General features: G+C 41.9%; 1 protein-coding gene across 1 annotated transcript in view; it reads right to left on the bottom strand.

Moving 5' to 3' along the window:
- The window catches only part of ppp2r5b (protein phosphatase 2, regulatory subunit B', beta), a 66,341-nt gene extending 42,605 nt beyond the window's left edge, over positions 1-23,736 (bottom strand). The window contains exon 1 of the mRNA XM_055156112.1: positions 19,160-23,736. Within this exon, the coding sequence (XP_055012087.1) occupies positions 19,160-19,349 (190 nt within the window). The 5' untranslated portion in view covers positions 19,350-23,736. The remainder of the gene's footprint in view (positions 1-19,159) is intronic.
- Between the last annotated feature and the right edge of the window lie 128 nt (positions 23,737-23,864).

Genomic DNA, 23,864 nt, shown 5'->3' with positions numbered 1-23,864 from the left:
TAGATCTTGTCCCATCCTTTTGATAAACATATCCAAGAATCTGAGCTGCTTAAGATTGACAACCAAATGCTCACAATTTTTTTCACAAGAGCCACATTGGAAGAGCAGAGGAGAGCCACTTATACCCAACATAAACCAACATATCTATATATTAATAAATACATTTAATATAACTATAAAGTTATTTTAAAAAGTTATAAAAAAAAAAATCATAATCTTTTTATTAAAATGATCATTATTATTGCTATTACTAATCTGCATAAATAAACTCAACTTTACAACATAAAAACATAACCACTCTAGAGCCGCATCAGCCCGATTGACATTAGAATGTGTTTAATGCAGCTTTGACACGTTTGTTTACATTTTACAGAAATGAAACTTAAAACCACATGGCTCATTTGCATAAACTGTTAGTGGTGATAAAAACAGCTCTTTCCTTGTGCACTGATGCGGTTCAGCTTCTGTTGAACTAAATAACACGATTCAGTGGAATATGAGTGTTCTCTCTGTGACAGAGGGATGTTCTGCTGATGGTGCAGTGGTCATACGAATGCAGGTCATACGAGCAGTCATTTCACTCACTTTATATTGGCCCTTTTATTTTAATGATGTTAATCAAGAGCATGGACTACTTTTTAAAATGCGGGTCAGGCAGCAGGTCGGGTTGGAGTTGTTATTTGAAAACGTTGTTCAGGTACAGGTCATTTATACATGGACCTGTGCATCACTGGTTGCTGGTGTCACGGTGCCCCCTTTAGGAAACACCATTAATTAAGCCTTGATTTATACTTAGTGTAATGCAGGTGTTTGTGTTGCAGTGTTCACTATAAGGTCTAGCACTTTTTAAAAAAAATATTGTCTGTGTTACTATTTTTGGTATAAGCTTGAGCGCCACCAGTTAAAGCTTGGCGAGCCACATGTGGCTCACGAGCCGCTCAATGAGTATCCCTGGTTTAGAGGGACATCTCAGGAGCAGTGGGCAGTGGTTAGCGCACCCAGGAACCCGTCTCTGTGATCTTGTAACCAGTCTTGGTCAGGACTGCCTCAGTTGGAGGATTTTATCTATGGTGCACATTTTAGGCTGATGTTGAAAGTGGAGTGCCCAGAGGAAACCCACCCAGAAAACAGGGATAAATACCCCCTCTTTAATGTGAGAAATAACATCAACAAACCCATATGGTTTATGACATGAAAGTGTCACTAAGAGCAAGCCCAAGAAAACTTTCCACAAACACAAGCCAAAGCCTGGACACTTACACAGACAAGTACAACTGCACAGACGCAGTAGTTTGTGTGCATTCTTGCAGTTGATACTTTGCAGTGACATCATGCTGGGAGGATGCTACATGTATCTCTACGGTGGAATGTTCAGCAGTTACCATGGAGACCTAACATTAGCAAACACAATAAAAAGTTTTAAAATAAGATCTGAAAACTCAAGAAAAAACACAAAAGTGATTTAAAGAGCACATTCCCAGAATCCTGTGGTCATTACGAGATCTCTTTAGGAGTTTGTGTTTACACAGAAAGCTGAGACTGACTAACTGAAAAACTGCTGGATAATGGTAGTTGGCTTGTGACTGTAATGTTATGTGAGAGGGACTTGTTCAACAGCACAGATCAGCTCTCCTGTTGGACGTCCAACTGAGTCAAACCTTTATGGTCACATTGTGTTAAAACAAAACCCAAATTAAGGGTAACGGAGCTTCAGACAGAGCAGAGCCTACAGTTAGCATCACACCCTCAGGGAATGTTGATGACAACAGCTGCAAAGCGTCAACACAATCACAGAACACAGAACACAACCACAGAACACAGAACACAACCACAGAACACAGAACACAACCACAGAACACAGAACACAACCACAGAACACAGAACACAACCACAGAACACAACCACAGAACACAGAACACAACCACAGAACACAGAACACAACCACAAAACACAGAACACAACCACAGAACACAGAACACAGAACACAACCACAGAACACAACCACAGAACACAGAACACAACCACAGAACACAGAACACAACCACAGAACACAGAACACAGAACACAACCACAGAACACAGAACACAACCACAGAACACAGAAACACAGAACACAACCACAGAACACGGAACACAACCACAGAACACAGAACACAACCACAGAACACAGAACACAACCACAGAACACAGAACACAGAACACAACCACAGAACACAGAACACAGAACACAACCACAGAACACAGAACACAACCACAGAACACAGAACACAACCACAGAACACAGAACACAACCACAGAACACAGAACACAGAACACACACAAACACACACAGAACACAAACACACAGAAAACACAGAACACAAACCACAGAACACAAACCACAACCACAGAACACAGAACACAACCACAGAACACAGAACACAGAACACAACCACAGAACACAAGAACACAACCACAGAACACAGAACACAGAACCACAGAACACAGAAACAACACAACCACAAACACAGAACACAACCACAGAACACAGAACACAACCACAGAACACAAGAACACAACCACAGAACACAGAACACAGAACACACACAGAACACAGAACACAGAACACAACCACAGAACACAGAACACAAACACAGAACACAACCACAGAAACACAGAACACAACACAGAACACAGAAACACAAACACAGAACACACAGAACACAACCACAGAACACAGAACACAACCACAGAACACAACCACAGAACACAACCAACACAGAACACAGAACACAGAACACAACCACAGAACACAGAACACAGAAAACAACCACAAAACACAGAACACACAGAACACAACCACAGAACACAGAACACAACCACAGAACACAACCACAGAACACAGAAACACAACCACAGAACACAAACACAAACACAAACACAACCACAGAACACAGAACACACCACAGAACACAGAACACAGAACACAACCACAGAACACAGAACACAACCACAGAACACAACCACAGAACACAGAACACAACCACAGAACACAACCACAGAACACAGAACACAACCACAGAACACAACCACAGAAACACAGAACACACAACCACAGAACACACCACAGAAACACAGAACACAACCACAGAACACAACCACAGAACACAGAACACAACCACAGAACACAGAACACAACCACAGAACACAGAACACAACCACAGAACACAGAACACAGAACACAACCACAGAACACAGAACACAACCACAGAACACAACCACAGAACACAGAACACAACCACAGAACACAACCACAGAACACAGAACACAACCACAGAACACAGAACACAACCACAGAACACAGAACACAACCACAGAACACAACCACAGAACACAGAACACAACCACAAAACACAGAACACAACCACAGAACACAGAACACAGAACACAACCACAGAACACAGAACACAACCACAGAACACAACCACAGAACACAGAACACAACCACAGAACACAACCACAGAACACAGAACACAACCACAGAACACAGAACACAACCACAGAACACAGAACACAACCACAGAACACAGAACACAACCACAGAACACAACCACAGAACACAACCACAAAACACAGAACACAACCACAGAACACAACCACAGAACACAGAACACAACCACAGAACACAGAACACAACCACAGAACACAAAACACAACCACAGAACACAGAACACAACCACAGAACACAGAACACAGTCTCCTCGTGCCTTGGTTTACTGGTGGTATATTGGTGGTATATTGGTGGTGTATTGGTGGTGTATTGGTGGTGTATTGGGGATATATTGGTGATATATTGGTGATATATTGGTGGTATATTGGTGGTGTATTGGTGATATATTGGTGGTATATTGGCTTTATATTGGTATATTGGTGGTATTGGTGATATATTGGTGGTGTATTGGTGATATATTGGTGGTATATTGGTGGTGTATTGGTGATATATTGGTGGTATATTGGTGGTGTATTGGTGGTGTATTGGTGGTGTATTGGTGATATATTGGTGGTATATTGGTGGTGTATTGGTGATATATTGGTGGTGTATTGGTGATATATTGGTGGTGTATTGGTGGTGTATTGGTGGTGTATTGGTGATTATATGGTATATGGTGGTATATTGGTGGTATATTGGTGGTGTATATATTGGTGTGTATTGGTGATATATTGGTGGTGTATTGGTGGTGTATTGGTGATATATTGGTGGTGTATTGGTGATATATTGGTGGTATATTGGCGGTATATTGGTGGTGTATTGGTGATATATTGGTGGTGTATTGGTGATATATTGGTGGTGTATTGGTGATATATTGGTGGTGTATTGGTGGTGTATTGGTGATATAATGGTGATATATTGGCTTTATATTGGTGGTGTATTGGTGATATATTGGTGGTGTATTGATGATATATTGGTGGTATATTGGTGGTGTATTGGTGATATATTGGTGGTATATTGGTGGTGTATTGGTGGTGTATTGGTGATATATTGGTGATATATTGGTGGTATATTGGTGGTGTATTGGTGATATATTGGTGGTATATTGGTGGTATATTGGTGGTATATTGGTGGTGTATTGGTGGTGTATTGGTGATATATTGGTGGTGTATTGGTGATATATTGGTGGTGTATTGGTGGTGTATTGGTGATATATTGGTGGTATATTGGTGGTGTATTGGTGGTGTATTGGTGATATATTGGTGATATATTGGTGATATATTGGTGGTGTATTGGTGGTGTATTGGTGATATATTGGTGGTGTATTGGTGGTGTATTGGTGGTATATTGGTGGTGTATTGGTGGTGTATTGGTGGTGTATTGGTGGTGTATTGGTGGTATATTGGTGGTGTATTGGTGGTGTATTGGTGATATATTGGTGGTGTATTGGTGATATATTGGTGGTGTATTGGTGGTGTATTGGTGGTGTATTGGTGATATATTGGTGATATATTGGTGGTATATTGGTGGTGTATTGGTGATATATTGGTGGTATATTGGTGGTATATTAGTGGTATATTGGTGGTGTATTGGTGATATATTGGTGGTGTATTGGTGATATATTGGTGGTATATTGGTGGTGTATTGGTGATATATTGGTGGTATATTGGTGGTGTATTGGTGGTGTATTGGTGATATATTGGTGATATATTGGTGGTGTATTGGTGATATATTGGTGGTGTATTGGTGATATATTGGTGGTGTATTGGTGGTGTATTGGTGATATATTGGTGGTATATTGGTGGTGTATTGGTGGTATATTGGTGGTATTGGTGTGTATTGGTGGTGTATTGGTGATATATTGGTGATATATTGGTGGTGTATTGGTGGTGTATTGGTGGTGTATTGGTGATATATTGGTGGTGTATTGGTGATATATTGGTGGTATATTGGTGGTGTATTGGTGATATATTGGTGGTATATATGGTGGTGTATTGGTGATATATGGTGGTGATATATATTGGTGGTGTATTGGTGGTGTATTGGTGATATATTGGTGGTATATTGGTGATATATGGTGATATATTGGTGGTGTATTGGTGGTGTATTGGTGGTATATTGGTGGTGTATTGGTGATATATTGGTGATATATTGGTGGTGTATTGGTGGTATATGGTGATATATTGGTGGTATATTGGTGGTGTATTGGTGATATATTGGTGGTGTATTGGTGGTGTATTGGTGATATATTGGTGATATATTGGTGATATATTGGTGGTATATTGGTGGTGTATTGGTGGTGTATTGGTGATATATGGGTGGTATATTGGTGGTGTATTGGTGATATATTGGTGGTATATTGGTGGTATATTGGTGGTGTATTGGTGATATATTCGTGATATATTGGTGGTGTATTGGTGGTGTCTTGGTGATATATTGGTGGTATATTGGTGGTGTCTTGGTGATATATTGGTGGTGTATTGGTGGTGTATTGGTGGTATATTGGTGGTATATTGGTGGTGTATTGGTGATATATTCGTGATATATTGGTGGTGTATTGGTGGTGTCTTGGTGATATATTGGTGGTATATTGGTGGTGTATTGGTGATATATTGGTGGTGTATTGGTGGTGTATTGGTGATATATTGGTGATATATTGGTGATATATTGGTGATATATTGGTGGTGTATTGGTGGTGTATTTGTGATATATTGGTGATATATTGGTGGTGTATTGGTGGTGTATTGGTGGTATATTGGTGGTGTATTGGTGGTGTATTGGTGATATATTGGTGGTATATTGGTGGTGTATTGGTGGTATATTGGTGGTGTATTGGTGGTATATTGGTGATATATTGGTGGTGTATTGGTGGTGTATTTGTGGTATATTGGTGATATATTGGTGGTGTATTGGTGTATTGGTGATATATTGGTGGTGTATTTGGTGATATTTGGTGGTGGTGGTGATTGGTGATATATTGGTGGTGTATTGGTGTATTGGTGGTGTATTGGTGGTATATTGGTGATATATTGGTGGTGTATTGGTGGTATTGGTGGTGTATATATTGGTGGTGTATTGGTGGTGTATTGGTGATATATTGGTGGTGTATTATTGGTGGTGTATTGGTGATATATTGGTGATATATTATTGGTGGTATATTGGTGGTGTATTGGTGGTGTATTGGTGTGTATTGGTGATATATGGTGGTTATTGGTGGGTGTATTGGTGGTGTATTGGTGTATTGGTGATATTGGTGATATTGGTGGTGTATTGGTGATATATTGGTGGTGATATTTGGTGATATTTGGTGGTGTATTGGTGATTGGTGGTATATTGGTGATATTGGTGATATATTGGTGGTGTATTGGTGGTGTATGGGTGATATATTGGTGTATTGGTGGTGTATTAGTGGTGTATTGGTGATATATTGGTGATATATTGGTGGTGTATTGGTGATATATTGGTGGTGTATTGGTGGTATATTGGTGGTGTATTGGCGATATATTGGTGGTGTATTAGTGGTGTATTGGTGATATATTGGTGATATATTGGTGGTATATTGGTGATATATTGGTGGTGTATTGGTGGTGTATTGGTGATATATTGGTGATATATTGGTGGTATATTGGTGGTGTATTGGTGGTGTGTTGGTGATGTATTGGTGATATATTGGTGGTGTATTGGTGGTGTATTGGTGATATATTGGTGATATATTGGTGATATATTGGTAGTGTATTGGTGATATATTGGTGGTGTATTAGTGGTGTATTGGTGATATATTGGTGATATATTGGTGATATATTGGTGGTGTATTGGTGGTATATTGGTGATATATTGGTGGTGTATTGGTGGGGTATTGTGGTGTATTGGTGGTATATTGGTGATATTTTGGTGATATATTGGTGGTGTATTGGTGGTGTATTGGTGATATATTGGTGATATATTGGTGGTATATTGGTGGTGTATTGGTGATGTATTGGTGGTGTATTGGTGGTGTATTGGTGATGTATTGGTGATGTATTGGTGGTGTATTGGTGGTGTATTGGTGGTGTATTGGTGATATATTGGTGATGTATATTGGTGATGTATTGGTGGTGTATTGGTGGTGTATTGGTGATATATTGGTGATGTATTGGTGGTGTATTGGTGGTGTATTGGTGATATATTGGTGGTGTATTAGTGGTGTATTGGTGATATATTGGTGGTGGTGAGATATTGGTGGTATATTGGTGGTATATTGGTGGTGTATTGGTGATATATTGGTGATATATTGGTGGTGTATTGGTGGTGTATTGGTGGTGTATTGGTGATATATTGGTGGTGTATTGGTGATATATTGGTGGTGTATTGGTGATATATTGGTGGTGTATTAGTGGTGTATTGGTGATATATTGGTGATATATTGGTGGTCTATTGGTGGTATATTGGTGATATATTGGTGGTGTATTGGTGGTGTATTGGTGGTATATTGGTGATATATTGGTGGTGTATTGGTGGTGTATTGTGGTGTATTGGTGGTATATTGGTGATATTTTGGTGGTGTATTGGTGATATATTGGTGATATATTGGTGGTGTATTGGTGATGTATTGGTGGTGTATTGGTGGTGTATTGGTGATATATTGGTGATGTATTGGTGGTGTATTGGTGGTGTATTGGTGATATATTGGTGATGTATTGGTGGTGTATTGGTGGTGTATTGGTGGTGTATTGGTGATATATTGGTGGTGTATTGGTGATATATAGGTGGTGTATTAGTGGTGTATTGGTGATATATTGGTGGTGTATTGGTGATATATTGGTGGTATATTGGTGGTGTATTGGTGGTATATTGGTGGTGTATTGGTGATATATTGGTGATATATTGGTGGTGTATTGGTGGTGTATTGGTGGTGTATTGGTGGTGTATTGGTGATATATTGGTGATGTATTGGTGGTGTATTGGTGGTGTATTGGTGGTGTATTGGTGATATATTGGTGGTGTATTGGTGATATATTGGTGGTATTGGTGGTGTATTGGTGATATATTGGTGGTATTGGTGATATTTGGTGGTGATATTATGTGGTGGTATTGGTGGTATATTGGTGGTGTATTGGTGATATATTGGTGGTGTATTGGTGATATATTGGTGGTGTATTGGTGGTGTATTGGTGATATATTGGTGATATATTGGTGATGTATTGGTGGTGTATTGGTGGTGTATTGGTGACATATTGGTGATATATTGGTGGTGTATTGGTGGTGTATTGGTGATATATTGGTGGTGTATTGGTGGTATATTGGTGGTGTATTGGTGGTATATTGGTGGTGTATTGGTGATATATTGGTGATATATTGGTGATATATTGGTGGTATATTGGTGGTGTATTGGTGATGTATTGGTGGTGTATTGGTGATATATTGGTGGTGTATTGGTGATATATTGGTGGTGTATTGGTGATATATTGGTGGTGTATTGGTGGTGTATTGGTGATATATTGGTGATATATTGGTGATATATTGGTGGTCTATTGGTGATATATTGGTGTATTGGTGATATTGGTGATATATTGGTGGTATTGGTATATTGGTGGTGTATGGTGGTGTATTGGTATTGGTATTGGTGATATGGTATTGGTGGTATTGTATTGGTTGATATATGGTGTATTGGTGGTGTATTGGTGGTGTATTGGTGATATATTGGTGGTGTATTGGTGATATATTGGTGGTGTATTGGTGGTATATTAGTGGTGTATTGGTGATATATTGGTGATATATTGGTGGTCTATTGGTTGTATATTGGTGATATATTGGTGGTGTATTGGTGGTGTATTGGTGATATATTGGTGGTGATATTGGTGATATATTGGTGTGTATTGGTGATATATTGGTGGTATTGTGTGTATTGTGGTGTATTGGTGATATATTGGTGATATATGGTGTATATTGGTGTATATATTGGTGATATATTTGGTGGTGTATTGGTGGTGTATTGGTGGTGATATATTGGTGGTGTGATATTGGTGATATTGGTGGTGTATTGGTGATATATTGGTGGTGTATTGGTGATATATTGGTGGTGTATTGGTGGTGGTGTATTGGTGATATATTGGTGGTGATTGGTGATATTGGTGATTATTGGTGGTGATATATTGGTGGTATATTGGTGATATATTGGTGGTGTATTGGTGGTGTATTGGTGATATATTGGTGATATATTGGTGATATACTGGTGATATATTGGTGGTGTATTGGTGGTGTATTGGTGATATATTGGTGGTGTATTGGTGATATAATGGTGGTGTATTAGTGGTGTATTGGTGACATATTGGTGATATATTGGTGGTGTATTGGTGGTGTATTGGTGGTGTATTGGTGGTGTATTGGTGATATATTGGTGGTGTATTTGTGGTGTATTGGTAATATATTGGTGGTGTATTAGTGGTGTATTGGTGGTGTATTGGTGATATATTGGTGACATATTGGTGATATATTGGTGGTGTATTGGTGGTGTATTGGTGATATATTGGTGATATATTGGTGGTGTATTGGTGGTGTATTGATGGTGTATTGGTGATATATTGGTGGTGTATTGGTGGTGTATTAGTGGTGTATTGGTGATATATTGGTGGTGTATTGGTGATATATTGGTGGTGTATTGGTGGTGTATATTGGTGATGGTGATATTGGTGTATATTGTGGTGTGTTGGTGGTGTATTGGTGATATATTGGTGATATATTGGTGGTATATTGGTGGTGGTGTATTGGTGGTATATTGGTGGTGGTGTATTGGTGGTGTATTGGTGGTTATTGGTGATTGGTATTGGTGATATATTGGTGTGTATTGGTGGTGTATTGGTGGTGTATTGGTGATATATTGGTGATATATTGGTGATATATTGGTGATATATTGGTGGTGTATTGGTGGTATATTGGTGATATATTGGTGGTGTATTGGTGGTGTATTGTGGTGTATTGGTGGTATATTGGTGATATTTTGGTGATATATTGGTGGTGTATTGGTGATATATTGGTGATATATTGGTGGTGTATTGGTGGTGTATTGGTGGTGTATTGGTGATGTATTGGTGATATATTTGTGGTGTATTGGTGGTGTATTGGTGGTGTATTGGTGATATATTGGTGATATATTGGTGGTGTATTGGTGGTGTATTGGTGATATATTGGTGATATATTGGTGATACATTGGTGGTGTATTGGTGGTGTATTGTGTAGTGGTGTATTGGTGATATATTGGTGGTGTATTAGTGGTGTATTGGTGATATATTGGTGGTGTATTGGTGATATATTGGTGGTGTATTCGTGGTATATTGGTGATATATTGGTGATATATTGGTGGTGTATTGGTGGTATATTGGTGATATATTGGTGGTATATTGGTGATATATTGGTGGTGTATTGGTGATATATTGGTGGTGTATTGTGGTGTATTGGTGGTATATTGGTGGTGTATTGGTGATATATTGGTGGTATATTGGTGATATATTGGTGATGTATTGGTGGTATATTGGTGGTATATTGGTGATGTATTGGTGGTATATTGGTGGTATATTGGTGTGCTGGTGGTGGTTTTGTTAGTGCTGTGAGAGTTAGCAGATCAGATGGCGGAGCACACACAGGAATAGCCACAGTGTGGTCATGTGACGTGGGGTGCGCTGCTTTGTCCTCATCACACTGTGCTCAGTGGAGTCTGTTTATGCCGATCTATTGCCTTGACAATGGCTCCTCTCCCTGTGGAACTCATCTTAAAAAATACATACAGTTCAAAAACATGTATGTAGTTTTAAAGAAGGGGAAGATTTTAATATTATGACCTGATTTTCTCATCAAGAACATGTCAGAAAAGGTTTTAGATGTCATCCATGCAGGTTTGAGTAATCTAGCGATCTCACCCAGGCCCTATTCAAATCCTCCTACATTGTTTATGATGAATATAGTGTTTTCATAACAATTAAAGTAATATCAAGATCTGAATCAGATACGTGTTACAGTTAATACTCCACCCAAGTAAAATACCTCCTCTTTAAAGATAGAATTCTGCTGTCAATGCACATCCTGGACATTTCCAAGAAGCTTTTATTTTCAATAAAAAAATAAATAAATTCTTACCTAAAGAATGGCAGTCTCTGTGCTTTGCCAATCACAATCCTACACATTGTGATTTTGATTTGATTGTGATTTAGCTCACAATATAGTGGAACATTTTAAAAGAAAAAGTTTTAAGTTAAGTCAGATGCCCTTCCAGCCTCCTCTATTACTGTGTGTCAGATGCCCTCCCGTCCTCCTTCAGAATTCAGAGCCTCTGCAGCAGGAGCAACGTGACCACTCCCTGGAGCCTCACACCCCTCCACATGCACGCTCCTATGTGCACACCTCCACGTGCACGCTCCTATGTGCACACCTCCACGTGCACGCTCCTATGTGCACACCTCCACGTGCACGCTCCTATGTGCACCCCTCCACGTGCACGCTCCTATGTGCACACCTCCACGTGCACGCTCCTATGTGCACACCTCCACATGCACGCTCCTATGTGCACACCTCCACATGCACGCTCCTATGTGCACCCCTCCACATGCACGCTCCTATGTGCACCCCTCACCTGTTTCTTTACCTCTCTCCTTTCATCTCTCCTTTCTATCTGTCTCTCTTGTCTCCCTACTTTTCTCTCCCCCTGTCATCTCTCCTCTCTCTTATCTCTCTCCACGTGCACACCTCCACCTCTCCTATGTGCACACTCTCATGTGCACACCCTCATGTGCACGTTCGTGGCCTACATGCAGCTGCAGTAGATTTCCCCTTTGCTCTACTCCTCTTCCCTCCACTCTCCTCATCTTTTTCTCTGCTTTTATCTCTCCTCCATCCTCTCCTCTTCTCCTTGAGGCCCCCTCTCCCTCCTCTCTCTTCCTTTTCCCTCTCCATACATGTCCACACACTGAACACACAGTGACCCTATCAGAGGTCAGGGGCACAGCGTGTCCTTCTCTCTGTCTCCTCTTTCTCTCTTCTCTCCCTTTCTACAGGGAAGTACACATTCCACTGTCTCTCCTTCTCTATCATGTCCCTCCTTTTCTCCTCTCTTCCCTCTCCTATTTTCCTCTCTCCCTCCCCCTCTCATCTGTCTCCTCTCTCGCTTCTCCCTCTCCTCTCTCACTGTCTGTCCTCTCTCATCTCGCACATCATCCCTCTCTCTCCCCCTCTGTTACTCTCTCTCTCTCCGTTTGCAGGATGGCATGTTCTTCACAGGGCAGGTAAGCAGGTCAGCTCTAATGCCACAGTAGAGTGTGTGCTCACAGAGGACACCTGCCCCATGAGCAACGCACTGCAAAATGTCAAACATATGCAGATGAAACATACTGAACTAATAAAAGCAGCTCATTTGGCAATCTCGTTTGTTTAGACGTCAAATAATATCTTCCCAAGTGAAAAATATATTTGTCTGAACTGCTAAACAAACCCAAGAATTCCATGGATTTCAGGGAGGGCATCTGACTCACAGGAACATTTAAGAAGATGATCTAAATTAAAGGGAAAGCAGCTTTTACACAGAATGTGACACCATGGACACACAAGAAGAACATCTGACATAAAGGGACCTTTAGAACATCGAGAGTGTTTCTAACCTGATCCTGTGTGAGAGTCACTCTGTGTGCATGGGGACATGTTGTTGTGAGGCAGAGGTGCATTGTGGGACAGAAGCTATGGAAACGCCCCCGTGCCCCAACCAATACACCACAACACACACATGCTGTCAGGTACTATCAGGTACTATCAGGTACTGTGGGGTACTATCAGGTACTATCAGGTAATATCAGGTACTGTGGGGTACTATGTGGTACTGTTAGGTGCTGTCGGGTACTGTCAAGTACTATCGGGTACTATTGGAACTGTTAGGTACTGTGGGGTACAATCAGGTAATATCAGGTACTGTGTAGTACTGTGGGGTACTGTGGGGTACTGTCAGGTACTGTGGAGTACTATCGGGTACTGTGGGGTACTCTCGGGTACTATGTGGTACTTTTAGGTACTGTGGGGTACTGTTGGGTACTATCGGGTACTGTGTAGTACTGTGGGGTACTATGTGGTACTGTTACGTACTGTGGGGTATTGTGGGGTACTATGTGGTACTATCGGGTACTGTGTAGTACTGTGGGGTACTGTGTGGTACTGTTAGGTACTGTGTGGTACTGTTATGTACTGTGTAGTACTGTGGGGTACTGTGTGGTACTGTTAGGTACTGTGTGGTACTGTTAGGTACTGTGTGGTACTGTTAGGTACTGTGTGGTACTGTTAGGTACTGTGGGGTACTGTCAGGTATTAACACGCACATACACACTGAGTGGAGGCTTTATAAACAGGTCAGTCATATATAACTAGCACCAGATGAACGGAGGTGAAATGTTCTAGTATTTAGTAACTTTAAGAGTAAAATACTGATGTACCTGATGTACTGGAGCAAATACACAGTACTGTTCCAGTACACATATATTGTACAAGCAGCTCTCAGGGTCAAAATAAGTCCACTGTGTGCTGTCTCCATCTAGTTAGAAAGCATCTTAATGTCTGATAATCAGGAAGTAGGTGCCAGCATGCTAGTTGTTAGCTTTAGCATGAAGCCTTTTACTGCACTCTGGTCTGAGAGAGTTATGAAAAACACTTCTAAACTCATCATGCTGCTGAATGACAATGTTCTGAACACATAAGGTGAGTGAGGAAGAACTTTGCATTGCAAACTGTTTAAAATAAACTAGTTCTGTTTTCACATTTTAAGACAGTAAATATGTGAGTCGTCATGTACTTTTTATTAAAACAATGCCTCTGAATCAGCTCATACACACACCCACTCAGCTAAGATGAAACTAATGAATAGGCCTAATTATGTCTTCAAGAAGTCCATGTTGTTCTGACTGGGTTTGGCGGACAGGGCCTGTGGTCAGTATTTAACAGTTTTACACAGTGGGAGCAACACATGAGAGGAAAAAGTCCAGGACACAGGAAGTATGTCCGAGTTGTAAAACAGAATCCCACTGCCTATGTCACAACACGGAAAACTCCATCCAAAATGCAGACAGTTTAAGCACAAAGAAGGACTTTTTCTGACAGTTTAAACTTTCATTTAACTAAATATAGATGTTGTCATTCATTTTTATTAGTTCTATCATATCATTATTGTGCAATTTAGACAAGTTGTTTACGATACGTTTGCTAAGTAACAGTTATGAAATACATACATTACATGTATGTGTATGTGTATGTGTATGTATATATGTATGTATAAATGTATGTATATGTGTATGTGTATGTATGTATATGTACATGTATATATGTGTATATGTTATATTTGCTGCCAGTGTCCAACCAGGAAGTAAAATTAAAAACAGTGGCTAGAACCTGTTCTTCACTACAAGGTTTCCAGGCCTGTCTACACAGACAAACCTGGAAACATACAGGCTCCTGCAGACATACAGGAGTTTGCATGTTCTGTGTCTGTGTGGAGTCTGCATGTTCTTTCTGTGTCCGTGTGGAGCCTGTATGTTCTTTCTGTGTCTGTGTGGAGTCTGTATGTTCTTTCTGTGTCCGTGTGGAGCCTGTATGTTCTTTCTGTGTCTGTGTGGAGTATGTATGTTTTTTCTGTGATTGTGTGGAGTCTGCATGTTCTTTCTGTGTCCGTGTGGAGTCTGTATGTTCTTTCTGTGTCTGTGTGGAGTCTGCATGTTCTTTCTGTGTCTGTGTGGAGTCTGTATGTTCTTTCTGTGTCTGTGTGGAGTCTGCATGTCCTTTCTGTGTCTGTGTGGAGTCTGCATGTTCTTTCTGTGATTGTGTGGAGTCTGCATGTTCTTTCTGTGTCTGTGTGGAGTCTGTATGTTCTTTCTGTGTCTGTGTGGAGTATGTATGTTCTTTCTGTGTCTGTGTGGAGTATGTATGTTCTTTCTGTGTCTGTGTGGAGTCTGTATGTTCTTTCTGTGTCTGTGTGGAGTATGTATGTTTTTTCTGTGATTGTGTGGAGTCTGCATGTTCTTTCTGTGTCTGTGTGGAGTCTGCATGTTCTTTCTGTGTCTGTGTGGAGTCTGCATGTTCTTTCTGTGTCTGTGTGGAGTCTGCATGTTCTTTCTGTGTCTGTTTGGAGTCTGTATGTTCTTTCTGTGTCTGTGTGGAGTCTGCATGTTCTTTCTGTGTCTGTGTGGAGTCTGCATGTTCTTTCTGTGTCTGTGTGGAGTCTGTATGTTCTTTCTGTGTCTGTGTGGAGTCTGTATGTTCTTTCTGTGTCTGTGTGGAGTATGTATGTTCTTTCTGTGTCTGTGTGGAGTATGTATGTTCTTTCTGTGTCTGTGTGGAGTCTGTATGTTCTTTCTGTGTCTGTGTGGAGTATGTATGTTCTTTCTGTGTCTGGGTGGGTTTCCTCTGGGTTCTCTGGTTTCCCCCAAAACATGCACCATAGGTCAAATCCTCCAGCTAAGGTCGCTCTGACCAGGATGAGCTCAAGATCTGGAGATGGGTCGCTTGCCACGACTTAGGCTGGGTCAAATGCAGAGGACAATCTTCCTTATGGCAACAGTAATGTCCTCCTTTACCTTAAGCTGAGGGCCCCCACAGGGAGAGTCCACATAACTGCGCCAGCCCACTCCAGCACTCCAGTCCACTCCAGTGCACATGACACAACATCAATCAAACCTCCAAATTAAAAAAGGTTCAGTGGTGACAGTTCGCACCTCTTTTGCCCATTTACATTAGTGAATGTGATTCAGAAGTGATACTCCCTCATTTCTCCTCAGCTCTGTGCTCCACTGGACACTGAACTTGTCAAACCATCACCAACCCTCACCATCAGCATCCTGTACATTTAAACCAGACATATTGTGCTTTTGTCTGCTATATAGTTCAAATCTATAAAGCCGTGGATCTTTATGTTGTATACATTATACATTTGAAATCACAATATTGATCTTAAACGAAGTAATGAAAAAACAAGTCTGATTTCTGTGTTAGAAAACTGTGGTGCCCAATGAGAGCTGACGTAGCAGTAAACCTCATCACAACAAAGTGCCGCATGCTGTGGGCTTCTCCTGGATAGCGGCACATCACACTGGCATGTTTTTTTGGGGTTTTCTTTTTTTCATTTGAAAATTGGGGTTGATCAGCAAAATGGCATCTTGGAAATAAGTGAAAAGATTATTCAAACATGCACAGATCACTCCAAATACAACTTTATAGGGTCAATGAAAAGAAACTAATAGAACATGGTTAAAAGTAGGGGTGGGCGATATATCGATATTTTAAATATAACTCGATATGAATTCTGACATATCGTATATATCGATATAATTCTTATATTCAATTCTGATTTCACCTCTTCGCTTGTTTACCTTCTCTCTCGTCGCCTCCACCTCCCTGATTTTGTTCGCTCGTGTCTCCTTCACTTCTCACTACCGCCGTAAACGCCGAAAGTTGGTGCCAGTGAAAAGCTTCAAGCACCACGAACCTTTTCCACCATTTACAGACAAAACCATCAGCAGCACATCCTTATATTCCACCGAGTCGCATATATTAGCCCAAAAGAAGCTAAACGAGCTGAGCTGCATGAGAAGTGCTGTTTATGCAAATGAGCCATGTGCTTAAGTTTAGTTTCTGTAAAATGTAAACACACGTGCGCAAAACTGCATTAAACACATTATTATCTCAAACAGGCTGATGTGGCTCTGGAGTCGTTATCCTTTATATCTTGTAAAGTTTAGCAATGTAAAGTGTATTTATGCAGAAGATTTTAATGAATAATCTGCTGCAGTGTCACTTGTACAATAGTGTTTGGAAACGTTGGGTTTGATCTGCAGTGGATTGTGGGATTAAACTTCAGAGCTCCTGACGCTGGATAATAACATGGATCTATTAAAATAAGGAACATCCTGAGCTTCTTCTGCTTAAGGAGCTCATGGTTCTGGTTCTGGTTTGGATAACAGGGTTAATGCAAAGATGAGCTTGTGTTGAGCTGTTTTATTCATGAATGAAAAGAAGGAAATATGTACCGGTATTATTGTTTATTTTACAGTTAAATGATTATTTATGTAATTAGGGTTTTTTGTAATCTTAAATGTTCCAATATGAACTGCCGACCTCTTACACTTCAATTTAAAAAAAAAGACCTTGTGGAATTTGGCAGATTTGTTTTTGCAGTTTTCAGTTTGAGGGGGTTATTTTTTCTTGAACATATATCGAGATATATATCGTATATCAAGATATAGCAAAATATATCGAGATATATTTTTTGATCCATATCGCCCAGCCCTAGTTAAAAGCTCTGAAAAGTCCAGTTTTCACACTGTCTCCTTTAAGACTTTCAAAGCACTACTTTCGTCATTCAATCCACACTCAGGTGCTAGGACACTTGTGTAGCCACAGCTGCTCTGGGGCAGACTGGCAGAAACCAAACTAAACCAAACCACAACCGCACCAGGCAATGTGGGCAAGTGTCTTGCTCAACACTATTCACAGCAGGGATCAAACTATGAACCTTATAGTAGATGGAAGAGCGTTCTTCTGTCACTGTTGTCCAAACATCAAGAACTACATTAGAATAAATATTAACATAAGCATTTATTCATACAAGTTCATAAACATCTTTAAAGGTCAGTGTCTCTTGCTTTAAACATGTTTTAATGCTGTTCCCTCCACAAAAAGAAACCTCGAGTTGTGTTTTGTTTTCTTCACACACATTTGAGTAACTCTTTATCTCTGTCTACATCTCCAAAGCTCAAAACACTCTGTTCCACCATGTGATGTCATGAAGTGGTGGCTTTCAAATGAACAGCTCCTTTTATCTTTAGTTCAATAGAGATTAGACATTCCTGGACTGAAATCATCCAAATGATTCTAGTGAAGGTGTGTGGAGTTTAAAAACATAGTGAAGCACTTCTTGTATCACATGACATCACAAGGGGGAACTGATTTTTTTCTGTGTGAGAGAAGACCTAAATGTGCCGGATTTGTGTGTTAAACATGTGCGAATGTACCAATACACAACTCAAGGTCTGTTTGTGATGGAGAAACTACACTGGAACATGACTAAAATTTCACACAGGTCAATTTTACATAAAGAAACTATATACTATATCCTTTACTCTCACTGTTTTAAAAAGTTACTACAATCACAACTGAATCTGTCACCAGAGCCTTAACCTGCAGATAGAGACACATCCAAATGTGCCACATTCTCAGTTTATGAACAGGCCTCATGTGAAGTTCAGAACCTCCAGAATTCTCTCCCTGAGCTGCAGAGACTGCACTAACAGACATTGGTAACATTGGTACAGGTTCTTGGGTTTAGCTCAAGACCATTCAGATCAGAGAGAGACATTTTAGGTTTAAACACATTGGATTCCAGCATTGAAATTGGCAACCCAAATGAGAGAGTCATGTGAGGCTCACTCTGCTTTTTGATTGGAGAATCGTCTTGAGAAAAACACAAAATTGTGTATTTTAATTAAGGATAGATCCGCATTACAATAGTGTACAGGCCTACTCCCCCCATAGGCCCACTGCTCAACATTTGGGCCTACACACAGACCGAATCTGATATGTCCATACATCAGAACATCCAGCAGCACTAGGATCAATATCATGTGCCCACCATCCCCCTGTCCCCGGGCCTCTCCGCTCCTGTGCCCGGAGCAGAGCGCACATGTGCGGGGTGACTCACCTTTGAGCAGCGGCAGCGGGGTGAGCTCCACCTGGGAGCTCTGGTAGCGGAACTGGGACGAGCTGTGGGACCTCCTCTGGCGGGCCCGGCGCATGGACCTCCGCGGGAAGCCGTCCACCTTCTCTGCGGAGGGCACCGTGAAGCCGGTGGTGGGAGAGGAGGGGCTGGGGGGCAGCTTGGTCGTCTCCATCCCGAAGGGTACAGCGGAGGCTCGGATTCGGGCTGCAGGAGACTGTCTGCTGGGGAGGATCAGCGCTGAACGGGGAGGAGGAGGAGGGACAGGAAGCAGAGGAAGATGGCTGATGCTGATGCTGATGTCCAGTGCGTGCGTAGCGCGGATCACAGGCCGCCTGCAAATGGCAGCATCCCGCTCGCGTCTGTGGATGAGAGTGTGGATGTGAGGGTATCTGGGCCGGTGAGTTACCCGCGCGTCAGACTCCACACGCCGCGGGAACACGCCTCTGTGCAACGGAGATAGGCGTCACACCGCTAAGTCATGGGCCTATATCTGGAGCCAGAGAAGGAGCTGTTCTCCTGCGCGCGCAGAACAAGACCGAATCACAAGTCTCAAATCTCTCATCAAACATCAGCCCGGGCCCACCGCGCTTGCCGCATCCCTGTACGCTGTCCTCTGCCGCTATCCTCTGCCGCTATTCTCTGCCGCTATCCTCTGCCGCTCTCAGGACGCACCTGAGCACTCGATCCAAATGTCGATGTTGCGCTTGTGTGCGCTCCTCCGCGCTCCCTCCTCCAGCCGTTTAAGGGCGGGGAGACAGCTTTCACCGCGCCGACATGTGCAGCTCCTAAGCCCGCAGCTGATGTCCCGCCTCCCGGTGTACCGCGCACAGGTAAAACAGTCCGACTGCTGAGGAGGCGCGGAGACGTGGAGAAAGTGATGCCGTGTGCGGACACTCTGACGCGGGCAGCGCTTCTTCCTCCGCTCGGTGATCGCCGTTATCCGGTTGTCCTCATCCAGGTTAGTCAAAACAAAGACAACGCGCAGGGACCGCGGAGGAAATACGACATACGGCTTTTCACAGTAAAACTTCAAACAGGACCCGTAGTAAGAGGCGTTTGAAATTGTCCACAGACAGTAGGAGTCAGTAGGCGTCCGGACCGCTCCGACTGTTCGTGCTGTAGTTATGAGGCCTGTCATACAGGATGCTACATAAAAACTCCCCGCACCACCGGGTCAAACAGCAGTAGGCCTGTTCTGATTGGGGTAGTTGTGTAGTTTTATTTTGAAAGTCGGTGCCGGACGCTTGGTGCCTCGTCCCCGGGCCTTCACGCGGCTCCTCGGGCTGATGCAGTGAGAGGAGTGGGCTCACTGCGGATGACGCTATAGGATGCACTTATTTATTTAATTCTCTGCTTTTATTTACGTCTGCTGGTGGGGGCTCTGCGCGCACACAGTGCACATACGCTGTGTGCACTCACGGTGCGCACGTGCCGTGCACGCGTACGGTGCACGCGCCGCGGTAGTCTGAGCGCGCGCACTATGGCGGCAGCTGCAGACAGCTGTGGTCGCGGCTGATGCGCCCTCACCTCGTCTTCCCCTCCGCGGCGCGTGCGTGCCGCGTGCGTGCTGCGTGGAGGCGTCTGTGCGTCAGCGCCATTGTTCAGTGTCCACTCGTGCTCCCGCGCGCACAGCCAGGACCGCGTGAGTGCTGCGCTGCTCCTTTAAAAGCAGCCTGACGCAAACGTGGAGCGGGTATAGCCACAGACTGTAGAAAGTCTATGTATAGCCTCCATATGCGCCACTTCTGGATCCGCATCTGTTTGCGCAGACACAGGTACATGATGCGCTACACACTGTACACACTCACATGTTCAGATTTATGACACAGGGCTGATGTACGTGTGCGTTTGTAGCTGCAGCTACGGGACCCGTACTGACCAAAGCGAGGCTCACAGTCTGTGCCATCAAACCCTCACACCCATAGCAAGGTGGGAAGTGTCTTGCCAAAGGACAGACATCAGTGTGCTGGCTCGGTTCAATGTGTTGGCAGCCACATGAGCACAGGAGAAGTCTGAAGAGGAGCAGATAAGTCCAGTAAAGTCCTTTTAATGAGAAAATCACACATTACACTGAAACATGTTCTGTCATTATTACATTACACACAATAAAAACATATTCAGCTCTTCTCTTTGAACCGTACTTGAATGACCATGAAGTGACATTAGAAGCTCTTTATAAATAAAGTTTGAATGACTGACAGTGACATGTGACCATATGGTGGACATGAGTGTAAAACTATACTAAAAAATAAAAAACTATATAATGTGTAAAATTATGCCAGTGCAGTCTCCAGGTCAGGACAGACTCCAAGTCAGGACAGACTCCGGGTCAGGACAGACTCCGGGTCAGGACAGACTCCGGGTCAGGACAGACTCGGGGTCAGGACACACTCCGGGTCAGGACAGACTCCGGGTCAGGACAGACTCGGGGTCAGGACAGACTCAGGGTCAGGACAGACTCCAGGTCAGGACAGACTTGGGGTCAGGACAGACTCAGGGTCAGGACAGACCATGTGCTCAGATATAAACATGGACTGTACACACATGTATGCGCATTCTCCAGCTTCTGACCCTTTCACATGTCCTATCAAATACAGTAAAACCCTGAACACAAGCCACATTCTGTTTCACTTCATCACAAATCCTCCTTTACTCTTTGTGTCCACCTAAAATACGATATGGAGGCTCCAAAATGTAATCCCCTTTCACCCATCACTCTAAGTATTATAAATGAATCATTGAACTGAAGTGCATCCTGCTCACACATTTAACAGTTTAAGATTTCACTCAAAATCTGGCCTGTACGTAGCCTAGATATAATTTCATAACTAGCAACCATAATGTAAAAGGGTCTACACTGCAAAAAACAAAATCCAGCTAATTTAAGTTCACTTGAATTAAGAAGTTTTATCATGATTTTAGTAAATTTCACTTGAAGTAAAATGAAACAAGACTTTTTGTACTTAAACTATGAAAACACATCTCACTACACTTAAAATAAGAAAAGCAACAATGTTTTTTCGCTTAAAATAATAAACAAAATCGAATGTTTCTTGAATTAAGAAAAACATACCTATTCCATTTCCATTGTCAAGTTGAATTGACTCAAATAAAGTCAAATGTTCTTAATTTAAGTCATTTTAACTTAGCTAGATATTGTTTTTTCCAGTGTAGATTGTGCAATAGTTATGATTAGACTAATACAAATAAATAATAACACCTTTATTTTTTTTAAATCAATATTGAAACTGTCAGAAAAAGTCCTTTGCGTGTAAACTGTCTTTGCATTTTGAATTTTCCTGCTGATGACACAGGCAAGTTGCCACTTCACTGATGTAATGTAAAGGGTACAGGTTCTGAATGGTGTGTATGACGATGGAATCCCTCCATTAAAAGGTCTATACTGCACTATTTTCTGATGTTACCTTTAGTTTCATTCACACATGTTTAACACACAAATCCTGCACATTTATCCTGAGTTCTTTTATCAGACTGAAACCACTCCTTGTGATGTCATTAGGTGGTAATACAGGAAGCTCTCCACTATGTTTTTAAACTCCAAAGCCTTCACTGGAATCACTTTCACAATTTAGCCCTGGATTGGCCTGACTTTGGAGATACAGTTATTGATTTTTGAAACTGCTTCACTCCTCAGTGCACCAGCAGATATGACGCATTTTCTACTGACAATCTCAACTGAGCAAAAGGGAAACTAAAATATAAAACAGCTCAATTGAGGCATTTTAAGCGCTGGTGATGCAGGGATATTCAAACATGCGTGAATGAAACAAAACACAAATCCATATGTCAGATGAAGAGAAGAGGTAGAGCGCTTCAGTGGGTCATAAAAAAGTTCAAAAGTAGCAGAGCAGGTGTACAAGGGTTAACTTGAAATCCTAACAAAATTTAGCCCTCACTGAAAAATGTAAAATTGGGCAAGGTACAAACCCATGTCACACCGACTAAATATATTAAAAGTCCTTTATTACAAGGAGACAGGCATTTCAACCAGCAAAATGGTCATTGTAAGAGCATAAGGGTGGGACAGGGCCCACAGGTGTCATTAAATACACTTACAATCATGTGACTAGATCACATGACTATAGGAAAAAGAAGCAAAAAAGCAACAAGACACACAGGACATGTTGGAGATGGGTGGGTGTGTCCGTCATATATGTATTGCCATCAATATAATTCTACAGTAGGACACACTGGACCACACATCAAAACATCAGTATCCATTAAGGTATTACCAAGAAAGTTTTAATCGTTTCAGAGGAACATGGTATAATCCAAATCGTCATTTAGGCCCGCATGTTGTGTGACCTGTAATGCACCTTGCCCACTTTTACATTTTCCAGTAAGCGCAACATTTTCTTAACAAACCCATATGTTTTAGATGAGGCAATGTTGCCAGCACAAACTTTTGTTAAAACACACCTCCATCAGTCCCATTCACACATTGGTCCCTGGAAACTGTCGGATACAAAATGCCGGAAGACTCGGCAGTGTCCCACATTTACACAGGCCCTGGTCCCAGAAACTCCCAGCTCTGTTCACACACGACCTGCACTTGCACCAGCTCTTGGGGAGTTGTAGGGACATCATGCTGGGGGGTATATGTATCTCTGTGGTAGAATGTTCAGCAGTTACCATGGAGACATAATGCACAAATAGCAAACACAGT

This window comes from Boleophthalmus pectinirostris, unplaced genomic scaffold (genome assembly GCF_026225935.1).
Source record: "Boleophthalmus pectinirostris isolate CB_2022bp ecotype Guang Dong unplaced genomic scaffold, ASM2622593v1 HiC_scaffold_20, whole genome shotgun sequence".
NCBI lineage: Eukaryota > Metazoa > Chordata > Actinopteri > Gobiiformes > Gobiidae > Boleophthalmus > Boleophthalmus pectinirostris.
This window is presented reverse-complemented; position numbering and strand designations above follow the sequence as displayed.